This window comes from Littorina saxatilis, linkage group LG14 (genome assembly GCF_037325665.1).
Source record: "Littorina saxatilis isolate snail1 linkage group LG14, US_GU_Lsax_2.0, whole genome shotgun sequence".
Lineage (NCBI taxonomy): Eukaryota > Metazoa > Mollusca > Gastropoda > Littorinimorpha > Littorinidae > Littorina > Littorina saxatilis.
The window spans coordinates 10450227-10464237 of NC_090258.1; the positions used below are offsets into that span (position 1 = coordinate 10450227).

At 44.3% G+C, this 14011-nt stretch overlaps 1 protein-coding gene and 1 long non-coding RNA gene across 3 annotated transcripts in view; one reads left to right on the top strand and one right to left on the bottom strand.

The window, feature by feature from the left end:
• Positions 1 to 14011, bottom strand: part of LOC138947078 (NK-tumor recognition protein-like) — a 44162-nt gene that overhangs the window by 2155 nt on the left and 27996 nt on the right. The window contains exons 15-21 of one of the 2 annotated variants that reach the window (XM_070318515.1): positions 13343 to 13405; positions 12546 to 12797; positions 11724 to 11825; positions 10720 to 11065; positions 4377 to 4460; positions 3603 to 3709; positions 1076 to 2536 (exon numbers count right to left, since the gene is read on the bottom strand). In XM_070318515.1, coding sequence (XP_070174616.1) covers positions 1076 to 2536; positions 3603 to 3709; positions 4377 to 4460; positions 10720 to 11065; positions 11724 to 11825; positions 12546 to 12797; positions 13343 to 13405 — 2415 coding nt within the window. The remainder of the gene's footprint in view (positions 1 to 1075; positions 2537 to 3602; positions 3710 to 4376; positions 4461 to 10719; positions 11066 to 11723; positions 11826 to 12545; positions 12798 to 13342; positions 13406 to 14011) is intronic. The other variant, XM_070318516.1, reaches the window with a different exon arrangement.
• Positions 2665 to 14011, top strand: part of LOC138947089 (uncharacterized) — a 71270-nt gene continuing 59923 nt past the window's right edge. Inside the window, exon 1 of the long non-coding RNA XR_011449543.1 lies at positions 2665 to 2715. This is a non-coding gene — a long non-coding RNA (uncharacterized lncRNA). The remainder of the gene's footprint in view (positions 2716 to 14011) is intronic.

Consider the following 14011-nt stretch of genomic DNA (forward strand, 5'->3'; position numbering starts at 1 on the left):
GACGGGGAAAGGGGGGGAGATGGGATAGAGCCACTTGTTAATTGTTTCTTGTTCACAAAAGCACTAATCAAAAAATTGCTCCAGGGGCTTGCAACGTAGTACAATATATGACCTTACTGGGAGAATGCAAGTTTCTAGTACAAAGGACTTAACATTTCTTTCATACTGCTTGACTAAAATCTTTACAAACATTGACTATATTCTATACAAGAAACACTTAACAAGGGTAAAAGGAGAAACAGAATCCGTTAGTCGCCTCTTACGACATGCTGGGGAGCATGGGTAAATTCTTCCCCCTAACCGCCGGGGTTTAGGACAGAGCTGTCTGGTGCACAAGAACTAGATGTTGGGAAAGAGCTGTCTGGTGCACAAGAACTAAATGTTTGGACAGAGCTGTCTGGTGCACAAGAACTAAATGTTTGGACAGAGCTGTCTGGTGCACAACTAGATGTTTGGACAGAGCTGTCTGGTGCACAAGAACTAGATGTTTGGACAGAGCTGTCTGGTGCACAAGAACTAGATGTTTGGACAGAGCTGTCTGGTGCACAAGAACTAGATGTTTGGACAGAGCTGTCTGGTGCACAAGAACTAGATGTTTGGACAGAGCTGTCTGGTGCACAAGAACTAGATGTTTGGACAGAGCTGTCTGGTGCACAAGAACTAGATGTTTGGACAGAGCTGTCTGGTGCACAAGAACTAGATGTTTGGACAGAGCTGTCTGGTGCACAAGAACTAGATGTTTGGACAGAGCTGTCTGGTGCACAAGAACTAGATGTTTGGAAAGAGCTGTCTGGTGCACAAGAACTAGATGTCTGGACAGAGCTGTCTGGTGCACAAGAACTAGATGTTTGGAAAGAGCTGTCTGGTGCACAAGAACTAGATGTTCGGACAGAGCTGTCTGGTGCACAAGAACTAGATGTTTGGAAAGAGCTAGTTTGGAAAGAACTGTCTGGTGCACAAGAACTAGTTTGGAAAGAGATGTCTGGTGCACAAGAACTAGATGTTTGGACAGAACTGTCTGGTGCACAAGAACTAGAAACAACCTCAACAAGAAATTCAAGTACCTAATACTTACCCAGCCTTTGGTACAGGGGACTTGATGCCAGACGACTTTGGTGCTGGTGACTTTGACCTTGCCTTCTGTGACGACTTTGACCTCGACTTCCTCTCACGGGGTGACTTGGACCTCGACTTCTTCTTCAGTGGTGATTTTGATCTCGACTTTCTTCGCTGGGGGGACTTAGACCTTGACTTTCTTGCCTTCGGTGATTTTGACCTGGACTTTTTTGCCTTTGGTGATTTTGACCTGGACTTTTTGGCCCTTGGTGATTTCGACCTTGACTTCTTCTGGCGTGGTGACTTGGATCTGGATTTCCTTCTCCTCGGTGATTTAGAGCGAGATTTTTTCAGCTGAGGGGACTTGGAACGAGACCTGCGTCTAGGTGATTTCGACCTTGACCTCCTGCGTGGAGAAATGGAGCGTCTGCGGCGTGGGGGCGACACTCTTCGAGGGGTCACCATTTTGGATCTCCAGGACAAGGACCTGATGGGTGACAAAGATCTGCGCTGAGGAGGTGACCGTCTCTTCATCGGGGACCTTCGCACAGGAGACCTTCTCCGGGAGTCTCTTCTAATCGGTGACCTTCTGGGGGATCGCGCGTTCCTTCTAGGCGACCTTGAACTTCTCCTGTTAGACCTTGACCTAGATCTCTCCGGGACCCTTCGCCTTTCAGCACTTCTTCGCCTGGCGGAGGGTGACCTGGACTTGGATCGGCTACCCCTCTTTTTGGGCGGAGGGGACTTGGCTTTGGGAGGGGCGTCTTTTTTCTTTTGCCGCTTTTTCTCCGGAGACGAGCCACTGGTGTCACTGCTAGAGCCACTGCTGCTGGAATCGCTGTCACTGTTGCTGCTGCTACTGCTGCTGCGTTCTCGCACTTTGGCTGGCAGCGATTTCTTTGCCTCTGCTGGCGATGATTTCTTCGCCTCTACTGGTGAGGGTTTCCTAGCTTCTGGTTTCTCCTGGCTGTCTGGTTTTGGAGGAGTTTGCTTTGAGTCCCAGCGAGACGGCAGTTTAGCAGCCAAGGGTGCAGACTCTTTCGCAACTTCACTTTCCTTGCCCTTCGTAGCATCACTAGCTTCTGCCTTCTTCTCTTTGGAACGTGATCGAGATCGCGACGATGAAGATGATGACGACGAAGACCTTGACCTTTTTTTCTCCACGGCATCGCCTTTCTTGTTGGGTTGAGGCAAGCCAGAGGTGGGCGGGAGGGGGATCTGTTCGGCCAAATCGACGGAAGAGGTAAGGGTAGGAGGTAGGGGAAGAGCTTTGGTTTTGGATTTTACCCGGGATTCTGAATCTGACCCTGAGCTGGAAGAACGGCTGTTGCTGCGTCTGTTACGCTTGGCGGCGGCAGGTAACGGGGGAGGGGCATAGAGGGGAGAGCGAGGTTCCAGGGGAGCTGATGAAGTAGGTTTGGAGGTGTCAGAAGGAAGGGGAATGCTGAGGGGACTGGTGCGGTTCATCTCGCCACGTTTCCTGTGGAACACAAGTTTTCGCATGAGCTGTGACATTTCATTTTCATTTTTTTTGTTATACTTTGATAAATAGACGACGCATTGAATACTTTTAAACAAGCTTTTACGTCGAAGATGTCTGCACTACATACAGGTATGTCTTTCTTTATTTGGTGTTTAACGTCGTTTTCAACCACAAAGGTTATATCGCGACGGGGATACAGGTATGTAGAGAGAAGAGTTTACTCAGGTAACTTCGAAATACTCAGGACAATGAATTAATATTCCAATGATGTTTACAAAGAAACAGGCACTGACTTTCCTTTAAACTAAATATTGCCACTGTGACACAGACAAAACGCAATCAGGCATGGGAATTGAAGAAAGTAAACAAGGCTGAAAATTTTTAAGTAATAGCAAAGTCGACGGCGCGAAGCGCCCAGCCCTGCTAGGGTGGTTCGGGGGCATGCCCCCCCGGAATTTCTTTTTCTCCAAAGAACCCAAATGGTGCAATTTGGTGTCATCTAAGTTCCAAGTTTGCCATTAAATTCTGTTTTTAGAACCATTTTTGCCTCCACCATTTATTTTTTCGGCGGACACTTGCTTTTTCGGCAAAAAAATAAATAAATAAATAAATCGGCGGAAATTTGCCTTTCGGCGGACAATTCCCATGCCTGGCAATGGAACCAAGTAGACCAAAAGAAAAACAGTTGGCTGAAAGTACCCATAGCAATTTTGAAAAGACTATGCGAAATCTGAATAAAACGTTGTTGAAGCCTTAAAAAGGCTATACACAACGGGGTGCGTGCACAGTCTTTTCTCTTTTCAGGCATGAAGCATGTACAGGACCCCCCCAATTTAACACTTCCTCCCTTTTCAGGCGTGAAGCATGTACAGGAGACCCCCAATTTAACACTTGCCCCCTTTGAAGACCCTGTTTTTTTCTTCATAAACTCTTTAAATTTAACCCCATTTTAACACTCCCTCCTTTTTTTTTTTATATAACTTTCAGATATGATTTTCTCAAATTTGTACAGGTCTTTAAAGGGGGCTTCCGCTGTACCCTGTTTGCCAAGTTGAGTTCTTACCTGGCCATTTCTGATGCTGCCATAGCAACCTGTTCCATTGGAGGAAGGGGTGGTGTCTTGATGCGCAGCACTGGGCTGTCAATCTTCTTCTCCGCCGCGGCCAACCCCTGCATCACACACACGGAGCTTTTAGCAACTTTCACACCACACACTGGTAAACAGCAACTTGCAGACACGGCCAACCCCTGCATCACACACACGGTGCCCTTAGCAACTTTCACACCACCCACTGGTAAACAGCAACTTGCAGACACGGCCAACCCCTGCATCACACACACGGTGCCCTTAGCAACTTTCACACCACCCACTGGTAAACAGCAACTTGCAGACATGGCCAACCCCTGCATCACACACACGGTCCCCTTAGCAACTTTCACACCACACACTGGTAAACAGCAACTTGCAGACACGGCCAACCCCTGCATCACACACACGGTGCCCTTAGCAATTTTCACACCACACACTGGTAAACAGCAACTTGCAGACATGGCCAACCCCTGCATCACACACACGGTGCCCTTAGCAACTTTCACACCACACGCTGGTAAACAGCAACTTGCAGACATGGCCAACCCCTACATCACACACACGGTGCCCTCAGCAACTTTCACACCACACACTGGTAAACAGCAACTTGCAGACATGGCCAACCCCTGCATCACACACACGGTGCCCTTAGCAACTTTCACACCACATGCTGCTAATCTGTTATCTGTAGAGCGCTGAGTGCTTTTACAAGGGGGGTTCTACCAATGTGCACAAGCTAGTGGTTACCTGTAGAGCGCTGGGTGGTTTGGGGATACTCTCCTCATCTACCTCCATATCTTCAGGCTCTGGAGGCGGCTGCCATTTGCGCTCCTGGAAAAAATGTCTCCATCAGTCATCACTCACAATTAATAACAGCAACCTATTTACGTTAAGAAGCTGCAAGAAGTTGGTACAGAGAAACACGCAACACCTGACTGGTGAGCACATTCAAAAATAGAATGAAATATCTTGTCTTCCAACCTGTCACGATCTTGCATGGGCGACTGAAAAATGTCATGAATCCTGAAAATAATTTAAAAAAAAAATAAAACAAGAAGGGCAAAGCACATACGACTCACATGTTTGACCTTGCCCTTTACATGACCTTGACCTTCAGGGTCAAGGTCAAATAACTAAACCTAGCAATGACATCATACACTAAGAACTGCTTTACACATTTTTCCTACCAAAATACATGTGACCTTGAGGTCATCCAAGGTCATGCAACACAAAGCTGTTAATTCAAGACATAGGAAGTACAATGGTGCTTATTGGCTCTTTCTACCATGAGATATGGTCACTTTTAGTGGTTCACTACCTTATTTTGGTCACATTTCATAAGGGTCAAAGTGACCTTGACCTTGATCATATGTGACCACATGTGTCTCATGATGAAAGCATAACATGTGCCCCACATAATTTTTAAGTTTGAAACAGTTATCTTCCATAGTTCAGGGTCAAGGTCACTTCAAAATATGTATACAATCCAACTTTGAAGAGCTCCTGTGACCTTGACCTTGAAGCAAGGTAAACCAAACTGGTATGAAAAGATGGGGCTTACTTTGCCCTATATATCATATATAGGTGAGGTATTGAATCTCAAAAACTTCAGAGAAAATGGGAAAAATGTGAAAAATAGCTGTTTTTTAGACAACATTTATGGCCCCTGCAACCTTGACCTTGAAGCAAGGTCAAGATGCTATGTATGTTTTTTGGGGCCTTGTCATCATACACCATCTTGCCAAATTTGGTACTGATAGACTGAATAGTGTCCAAGAAATATCCAACGTTAAAGTTTTCCGGACGGACGTCCGGACAGACGGGGGGGACGGACGGACGGACGACTCGGGTGAGTACATAGACTCACTTTTGCTTCGCATGTGAGTCAATAAAAAATAAAAATAAAAAAAGAGAGAAAAACAAGTCGCGTAAGGCGAAATTACTACATTTAGTCAAGCTGTGGAACTCACAGAATGAAACTGAACGTAGTCCGCCGCTAGTGCAAAAGGCAGTGAAAGTGACAAGCCTGTTTGGCGCGGTAGCGGTTGCGCTGTGCTTCATAGCACGCTTTACTGTACCTCTCTTCGTTTTAACTTTCTGAGCGTGTTTTTAATCCAAACATATCATATCTATATGTTTTTGGAATCAGGAACTGACAAGGAACAAGATGAAATGGTTTTTAAAACGATTTCGGAAATTTAATTTTAATCATAATTTTTATATTTTTAATTTTCAGAGATTGTTTTTAATCCGAATATAACATATTTATATGTTTTTGGAATCAGAAAATGATGAAGAATAAGATGAACGTAAATTTGGATCGTCGAAGATTGCTTGGCCAAAATTTCAATCAATTTGATTGAAAAATGAGGGTGTGACAGTGCCGCCTCAACTTTTACAAAAAGCCGGATATGACGTCATCAAAAGTATTTATCGAAAAAAAGAAAAAAACGTCCGGGGATATCATTCCCAGGAACTCTCATGTCAAATTTCATAAAGATCAGTCCAGTAGTTTGGTCTGAATCGCTCTACACACACACACGCACAGACAGACAGACACACACACACACACACACACACACCACGACCCTCGTCTCGATTCCCCCTCTATGTTAACCCTTACACTGGTGCAATTCCGTAACACATTTTACATAGCCACTGGTGAATTAACAGAGAGAAAAATAAAGAAAATCGGTCATATTCTAAAGAATGTGTTATCTTTTTGTGTGTGCATATTTGAAAAATACATGTTGAATAAAACTTGTACAGAAATGAACAAGGAACAACACAAACACAATTTTAGAGGGTCAGTAGCATTGTAATTGACGCACCTGGAGAAAATTAAGGATGACAGGTATTTTATTCAGAATGAAGCTGCAGTTGATCATAAAGTACTCAACAGTCACCAACAAAAGGATATTCAGTCATCACACACTAGTACAGTATCTCAGACTAAGACTCACAAGTATCAGTATCTTCCTTGGTAGTTGTAGGTATGAGTGATCCAGGTAAGAATCCAGGTGAAAATAGCCTTCACATCAGAAACGTTTCAATTGGTTGTCGGCATGTAACTGCAGGTACATGTACAACAAAAAACAAATGGAAACAACTCAATCTTTGCAATGTCCCAAGAAAGACTGCATAGCACGACAGAATGGCAGAGTACAGGTGATGTCATTATAGCAGTTCAGTTTTCACCAGCACCATCACGCGGACCACCTTCTGCTGCTCCCATCTGCTGCCCGAGGACTCTTTGGTAGTCACTTCTGGTGTGGTACACCTCACAACCGTGGGGAATACACAGAGTGACTTGGCATTGTTCACACTGATAGGCAGACTGCTTTCTCTTGAAGCCAGCTCTATTCTGCCTTACTAGGTAACAGGCCACATAGTCACGTTGTGGACGCTGTCTCTTGGCACCGACTGTGGCGGTGTTGTTGGTTGGTCGGTGTGTACCAATCATGCGTCTGGGGGAGTTGACTGCTTTCCTTCCTCTTGGTACTGGCTTTGGAGCTTCTGGAGAAGATTAGATCAGCTGTCGGACTAGCAGCTTCCGGAATTCATGATGCGACAGGGACACACCAGCAAACTTGCGGTGGAGAAAGTAGGCATTGGCCCGTGTGTTGTCCGCAAGGTGGAAGTTGCTGAGGATAGCCTGGAACCTCACAAGGGACAGTCATGTTCTTTGTGAAAAAGGGAGTGGAGGTGATCTCATCCTGGCTCCAGTACTCTTCAATAGTAGGCTTGATGACCAGGCCTGTTGTAATAACCAGCGACAGGAAAACCTTCATCTCGTCGAGAGTGACAGGTAACCAGCGGTGTAGCCTGAAAAATGGAGATGAAAAAATAAATGTTCTATTTTATATTGGTTTTTTTACACACACACACACACACACACACACAAACACACTCACGCTCTCTCTCTCTCTCATACATGGGCATCATACATACAGTGCACACACTCACCCACATACATATACCCCCCCCCCCCCCCACCCCCGTACACAACCATCCCACATACAGTGCACACAGTCATCCACATGCATGTGCAAAAGACACATGCAACCCCCTTACCCTCTCTCTCTCTCACACACACACACACACACCAACAAACAAACATAACACACTTATAAACACTTCATCCAGTCATAGATCTAACTATAGATCCCTACCCAGTTGACTGCATTCTGCTTGTCAATCTTCTTCTTCTAATGGTAACCATTCATAGTTCATTCTTCTTCTTCTTCCAATAATAACCACAGTCACAGTCTATTATTCTGTTGCCCCACACAAACAACTCGTCCCCCCCACCCCGAACACAGATCTACACACACACTGACACGCCAACCCAGACGCACACTTCTGCTTGAGCACTGACACATGAACAGAAACTACTTTCATATCAATATTCTAATATCGTTTTTCAGTAAAAACAAACTATTCACCTGGACAAAAAGGAAGAAGAAAGAAACGGAAGAAAACATGTTTGCAAGAGACAGAGAGAGAGAGAGAGCAAAAGTCGGTCGAAACTGACGAAAGGCTTACCGTGAGTGTGTCTTTAGATTTCCAGCGTCAATTTTTCGTTGAGCGTAGTGATTCGTTTGTTCGACTAACAAATCGATCATTTCATCGCCAACAAACAGTCAGAAAAAATCCAAGGGCTGTGGGTTTTCTGGAAAATCTTCACCGACATTCAAAACGATCAAACGGCATGTGGACAGTATAGCCCCTTCCCCCCACTCACTAGATCTACCGTCCAGCCTTCTTGAACGTCTGCTTCGAAGTCTCTGTTGTTTGGGGCCTGATCTAGGTCCATAATGTCCCCAACGAGCATTACATCTTGTAAATCATGTAAATGGCTTCTTCCCCTATTTCGTCAAGATCGGGATCGGCGAAGAAATCATCAAAAAAGTCTTGAAAAACATTGCGATCACGCCGTGGATCTATGGGAGCAGCCATTTTGGAGCATGTGCTACCAGCTCAGCTGGGTGCCCTGTATTTGTGACACTCGCCTACTCAAATGTGCTTCAGAACTTGGATCTACAGGTTCAGGGCCCAACTGACCTTATTTCTAGTGAATACAGATCTAAGGATAGGTTTTCGCATCCATGGGAGGCAATCGGAACCGACCAAACAGACTGACGCAGCCCCACGACATATGTCGCGACAACCAGGTGACGGTATACGTAAAGTAGCGCGACATATGTCGCGACAACCAGCGTAAGGGTTAAAACATTTAGTCAAAATTTGACTAAATGTAAAAAAGGCTATAATCAAATCCGGATTTCCAGCATATACTGGAAGAATCCCACCCATGATCTTGTGAAATTTCTGAGTACATGTAACCCTTTTATTGTTTTGATGCTACTGAAATTGAAGCTATCATGAAAACAACAACATTCTACTGATCAATATTACACGCCTTCCTCATATTTGTGTGTAAAAAAGTCAAAAAACAAAGGATTACTGTACTCACTGTAATTACTGTAAAAAAGTCTCTTTCGTCTTTCTCTTTAGTTGCGTTTTCCATCTCTCAGACATGGGATTCAGAAAAAGTGATAATTAAGGAAAAAGAAGGTGGGGGTCTGGGGGCCGCAGAAGGCCCCCAGTAGGGTCCAGGGGCAACGCCCCTGGTCGGGGTCTGGGGGCTTCACCCCCAGAAGCTGAAGGTTTTTAGTGTTTTAGACACACAAAAATGGCCCTGAAATGCATATTTCAGCTTAATCATAGCCCCCCCCCCCCCCCCCCCCCCCCTTCTCTTCCTTCCCATGTTTCTCAAGTTAATTTTACGCTAAGACTCAAAATAAGGAGGAGAAAGAGAGAGAGAGAGAGAGAGAGAGAGAGAGAGAGAGAGAGAGAGAGAGAGAGAGAGAGAGAGAGAGAGGCGGGGGTGGGGCGGGGGGTGGTGGCGTGTGACGGTGTGGTTTCAATGTTCTTACCTTGTCGGTGCCAAACGACCCCAGTGACTGATTACCCGACTGGGTTTTCAGGATAGTCAGGTGCTTGTTGCTTTTCAAGTGGCTTTTGAGGGCAGTCTTTCCATTGGAACCGTAGTTGATAACATTAACATCGTTGCACAAAGTGCACTGAGCTTTTCCCGGCAAGTTGATTTTAGCAAAAGCATCGCCAACTTTCAGTTTCACGTTTTGTGTCTTCTGGCCCTTCTCGTATTTCCAGCTCAATGATACAACTTCATCGAGCCAGTCGAATCTCCAGAGATTTTTCTTGTACTTCTGCTGGTCAATTTCCCGGGATAGAACGGTTTCGTCTCGCTTTAGCTTCCTCATCATTTTGGCAGGTGGCTCGAAGCGATGTAAAAATGGCGCCGAATCATTCTCATACGGTATGCTTATACTGAATCCCCGATAGCTACGTTGAAACGGTGACTGTAGGAGACAAAGAGCGCGTTCCCATACGGATCGACCAGCAACAGTCTGACCGTTTTAGGAACCAACCGTTCAAGAATAGTATGGAATGGAGCGTCGCGATCAGCGGACCGGCCGAAAAACTTGGGTCTATACCTACATATACCCCAAAATTTTCTCAGCGGATTTGCACGAATCTCAAGAATGATCCCTGGAGCCTAAAAATTTACGGAATTCCGTAAATTTACGGAAGAATCCCATGTCTGATCTCTACATTTTGAACTTTAGCTGTTTTATCACATGCAGCCAGGTTCATTGAAGCAATAGATAAATTTTGGAAATAACTATGGTGGAATTGTACAGGTTGTGTAAGAGCGAGTACCCTTGCCTTTTCTCCGACAAACGTATGACATGTTGTTCCTGTACACTTGTATACCCCCTCGCTAGTGACTGGCCTATAATGTCATGTGGGGAAAATGTCCCAATTTACATAACAGACCAATCCCTAGCGAGGGTGTGTGTCTCACACACGTGTACAGGAACCACACGTCGTAAGTTTGTCCGAGGAAAAGCCAGGGTACTCACGCTTTCACAACCCATACAATCCCAACAGAGTTATTTCCCGAATTCGTCTATTCAACAGCAATCTCTCATGAATGACATTTGGCTGAAATCAAAGTGAACTCGCATGAACTCGCACCAAAACGTATAGACACTGTACCCACCTCTACAACTTTCTTCTCCTTCTTCTTGTCGGTGTCAGACTCGCTGCTAGCCGACCGCTTCTTCCTGGGTGGTGGCGACCTTGACCCACTGCTTGAACTGTGCGATGACCTTGAACTCTTGGAGGATGACCTCGCTTTGCGTTGGTTCTCCTTGGCCTGAAGGGGTCTCACGGGAATAGCGGTGATCGGTTCTTCCTTGTCCAAGTCGTACATGATCTTAGGTTTTTCTGAAGAATCTGGTTTCTCTCCCAAAGTTTTGATGGAGGACGAAGGACCTGAACCCTGGGGGAGCGAGATCTCATGCAACGCGGCGCCCACCAGCACTGGCGCCTCCATCTTGTTGGACCTGAGAGCGAGGGAGAAAAGAGAAATGATAGACAACTTTGGCATAATGGAGGAAAGAGAGAATGAGGTGAGAGGGAGAAAAGAGAAATAATAGACAACTTTGGTACAATGGAAGAGAGAATGAGGTGAGACGGAGAAAAGAGAAATAATAGACAACTTTGGTACAATGGAGGAAAGAGAGAATGAGGTGAGAGGGAGAAAAGAGAAATAATAGACAACTTTGGTACAATGGAGGAAAGAGAGAATGAGGTGAGAGGGAGAAAAGAGAAATAATAGACAACTTTGGCACAATGGAGGAAAGAGAGAATAATAATAATGATAATTAATCACTTTTCTAAAGCGCAAATCCCGATTCACAGCTCCAAGTGCTTTACAAGTCCAATAAACACCTCACACATACACACACACACACTTCAAGAAAGTTACTAGCCCGCCAGATATTTTGCTGGCCTGGTACATATCACAGTTGCTGCATCTGCAGTGTTTATATATGGCTATGAAACTCAATATTACAACCAAAAGTGTTGCATTAGACCAGAATTTTCACTGGCCAGCCGGTCAAGTTGCAAGGCGGTTTCTGCTAGCCTGGCGGATTTTTTACTTGCCCCTAGTGATTGGGCGGACGATTTGGCCATCCATGCATAAACATCAAGACTCACTCGTCAAGGCTGATGCCAGCAGCATTCTTCCCAGCCAGTGATTTCTGTCCTGGTTTCCAGTGGGTAGGGGGTGGGCTCTCAGACTTTTGCACCAGTGGCATTCTGAAAACAGAGGTATTGGTTATCCTCAACTTGCTCAAGCGACAGTTTTATAACAAACAAGAAACTGCAATGGTAAACACATCTATTTCTTTCTTTATTTGGTGTTTAACGTCGTTTTCAAACACGAAGGTTATATCGCGAAAACACATCTATACTTTACCTGGATTCGTCTTACTTTTACAAAAGAAGTATGTAATAAAACGCAGAAGAAAAAGAGCCAGAAAATCAAGAAAGAAAACAAACAAAAACTCCAGCCACCTAAACATTCCTTTCTTTTTCACAGATGCAAAAACATTATCTTGCTTTTGCAAAGAGATAAAATTAAATGAAAAGTAGAAGAAGAAAAAAAAAGAAGAAAAAAAGACAACAAAAGAAAAATGTAGTTTTTACAAGTAAATTGATTATTTCTCAGAATACTCACCTCAATTTAACTAGAGTGCTTCTCAGTCTAGCACTCATAAGTAAGGTAACTCCTATTAGTTATATTGAGGTGATGTATTTGAAAGAAAAAACAGGGTCAGAGTTCGGTGGGTTATAGAAACACAAAAATACCCAGCATGCTTCCCCCGAAAATCGGCGTATTCTCCCTGAATGGCAGGGTAAAAACGGTCATACACGTAAAAATTCACTCGTGCAAAAACATGAGTGAACGTGGGAGTTTCAGCCCATGAACAAAGAAAAAGAAGAAGAAGAAAGAAATACACAAATAGCTCAACTCACCCAAACATTCTCATCTTCTTCTGGGTGGCTTCTCTGCGACGTTTGCCCCGGTCGGACTCGGAGCCTGACGAACTGGAAGACGACCGTCCTCTCCGGCGTCTGAAGGGTGGAGTGCGGCTTTTCCGGGAATCTCTACGAGGCGGAGATCTTCTGCGGAACGGACTCGAGCCTCGTCTACCGCCACCCCCAAAGCCTCCTCGTCTGACTGGTGAAGGTCTGCGGCCTCGTCTGTCCACTGACCGAGAGTGTCTCCTATAAAAGTAGAGAAAAACTTGAAGCTTCCAGCATCCCCGAATATATATTCAGTGGAACCCCCCTATTTTAGACTTCCTCCCTGTTAAGATCTTGCTTTTTCAGATTTTTGGTTCATAACAAGTTCTGCTTGCCATTCAAACTTTTCATTTCAAGTTTATCAAAGCCTGTACAATTTTGAAAGTTCTGCTCTTTTTGTGAGACGATTACTATTTTCAGTCTGCATAAGGGCAAAAACTGCCCCATCTTAAAACCATGGCAACAACTGAGGTACTGCGAATTTTCTGCATGACATAGCTTGTTAAAGCAGTGACAAACAAAAAACATCTTGTTCCACATACTTGGAAGGAAGCATTATTAATATATGGAAACAATGTTCATTGTTTGTACAATGTATGTTTTATTAATGTTCATATATATATATATATATATATATATATCCCATGAGCTGCTTCTTTGTCTCTGTAATACCACTATGGGTATATATGTTGTATTTTTCGGCTTCAATAAATACATAATGGGCTCAAAAAAATACATCATAGTACCGATTCCGGTTTGGCCGAGGAACTATAGTTCTGCCGACCCTTGACCCTGCACCGAACATGTTTCTGTGGATTGAAGAGCATTGGTCACATGACTAAACAACAGAAAACACAACATTCACAGAAGACAAAACCATGATACGTATCTGAGGTATGCGATTCAATAAACAAAGCGTTTATCTTTACACTTTGGGTGCAGGTCGAGTCAAAAAAGAACAAAAGCGAAGAATCAACTGATAGTGATAGTGACAGCAAACGAACCTCGCTGTTCTGATTGGAGGTAAAGCAAGAGTAACCTCCCTTCCACGAACACTGCACCAGTGATCTAAAAAAATGCACACTGATCTAAAAAAAAAAATTAAAAAAAATTTAAATGGCACGTTGCACTGACACAAGGTGAATCAATGAAACACTATGCAAGACTGAAAATGAAGTGGAAACAACTCTTAACTGCACAGCGGGTCGAGTTCTCCAAGCACAGTTTCATCTAACCTTACGAAACACAAAGTTCAGTTTGAACTGAAGCACGGTGATCGACAGACAAAACCATAACAATTACAAGGTAAATTAGCTTTTCGTGTGTAGCGAGCAGCGTCTGCAGCTAAAACGCACTCACACAAATGTCAACAGCACTGATTCTAAATCTACATTGCAACCTATGGTGCAAACATT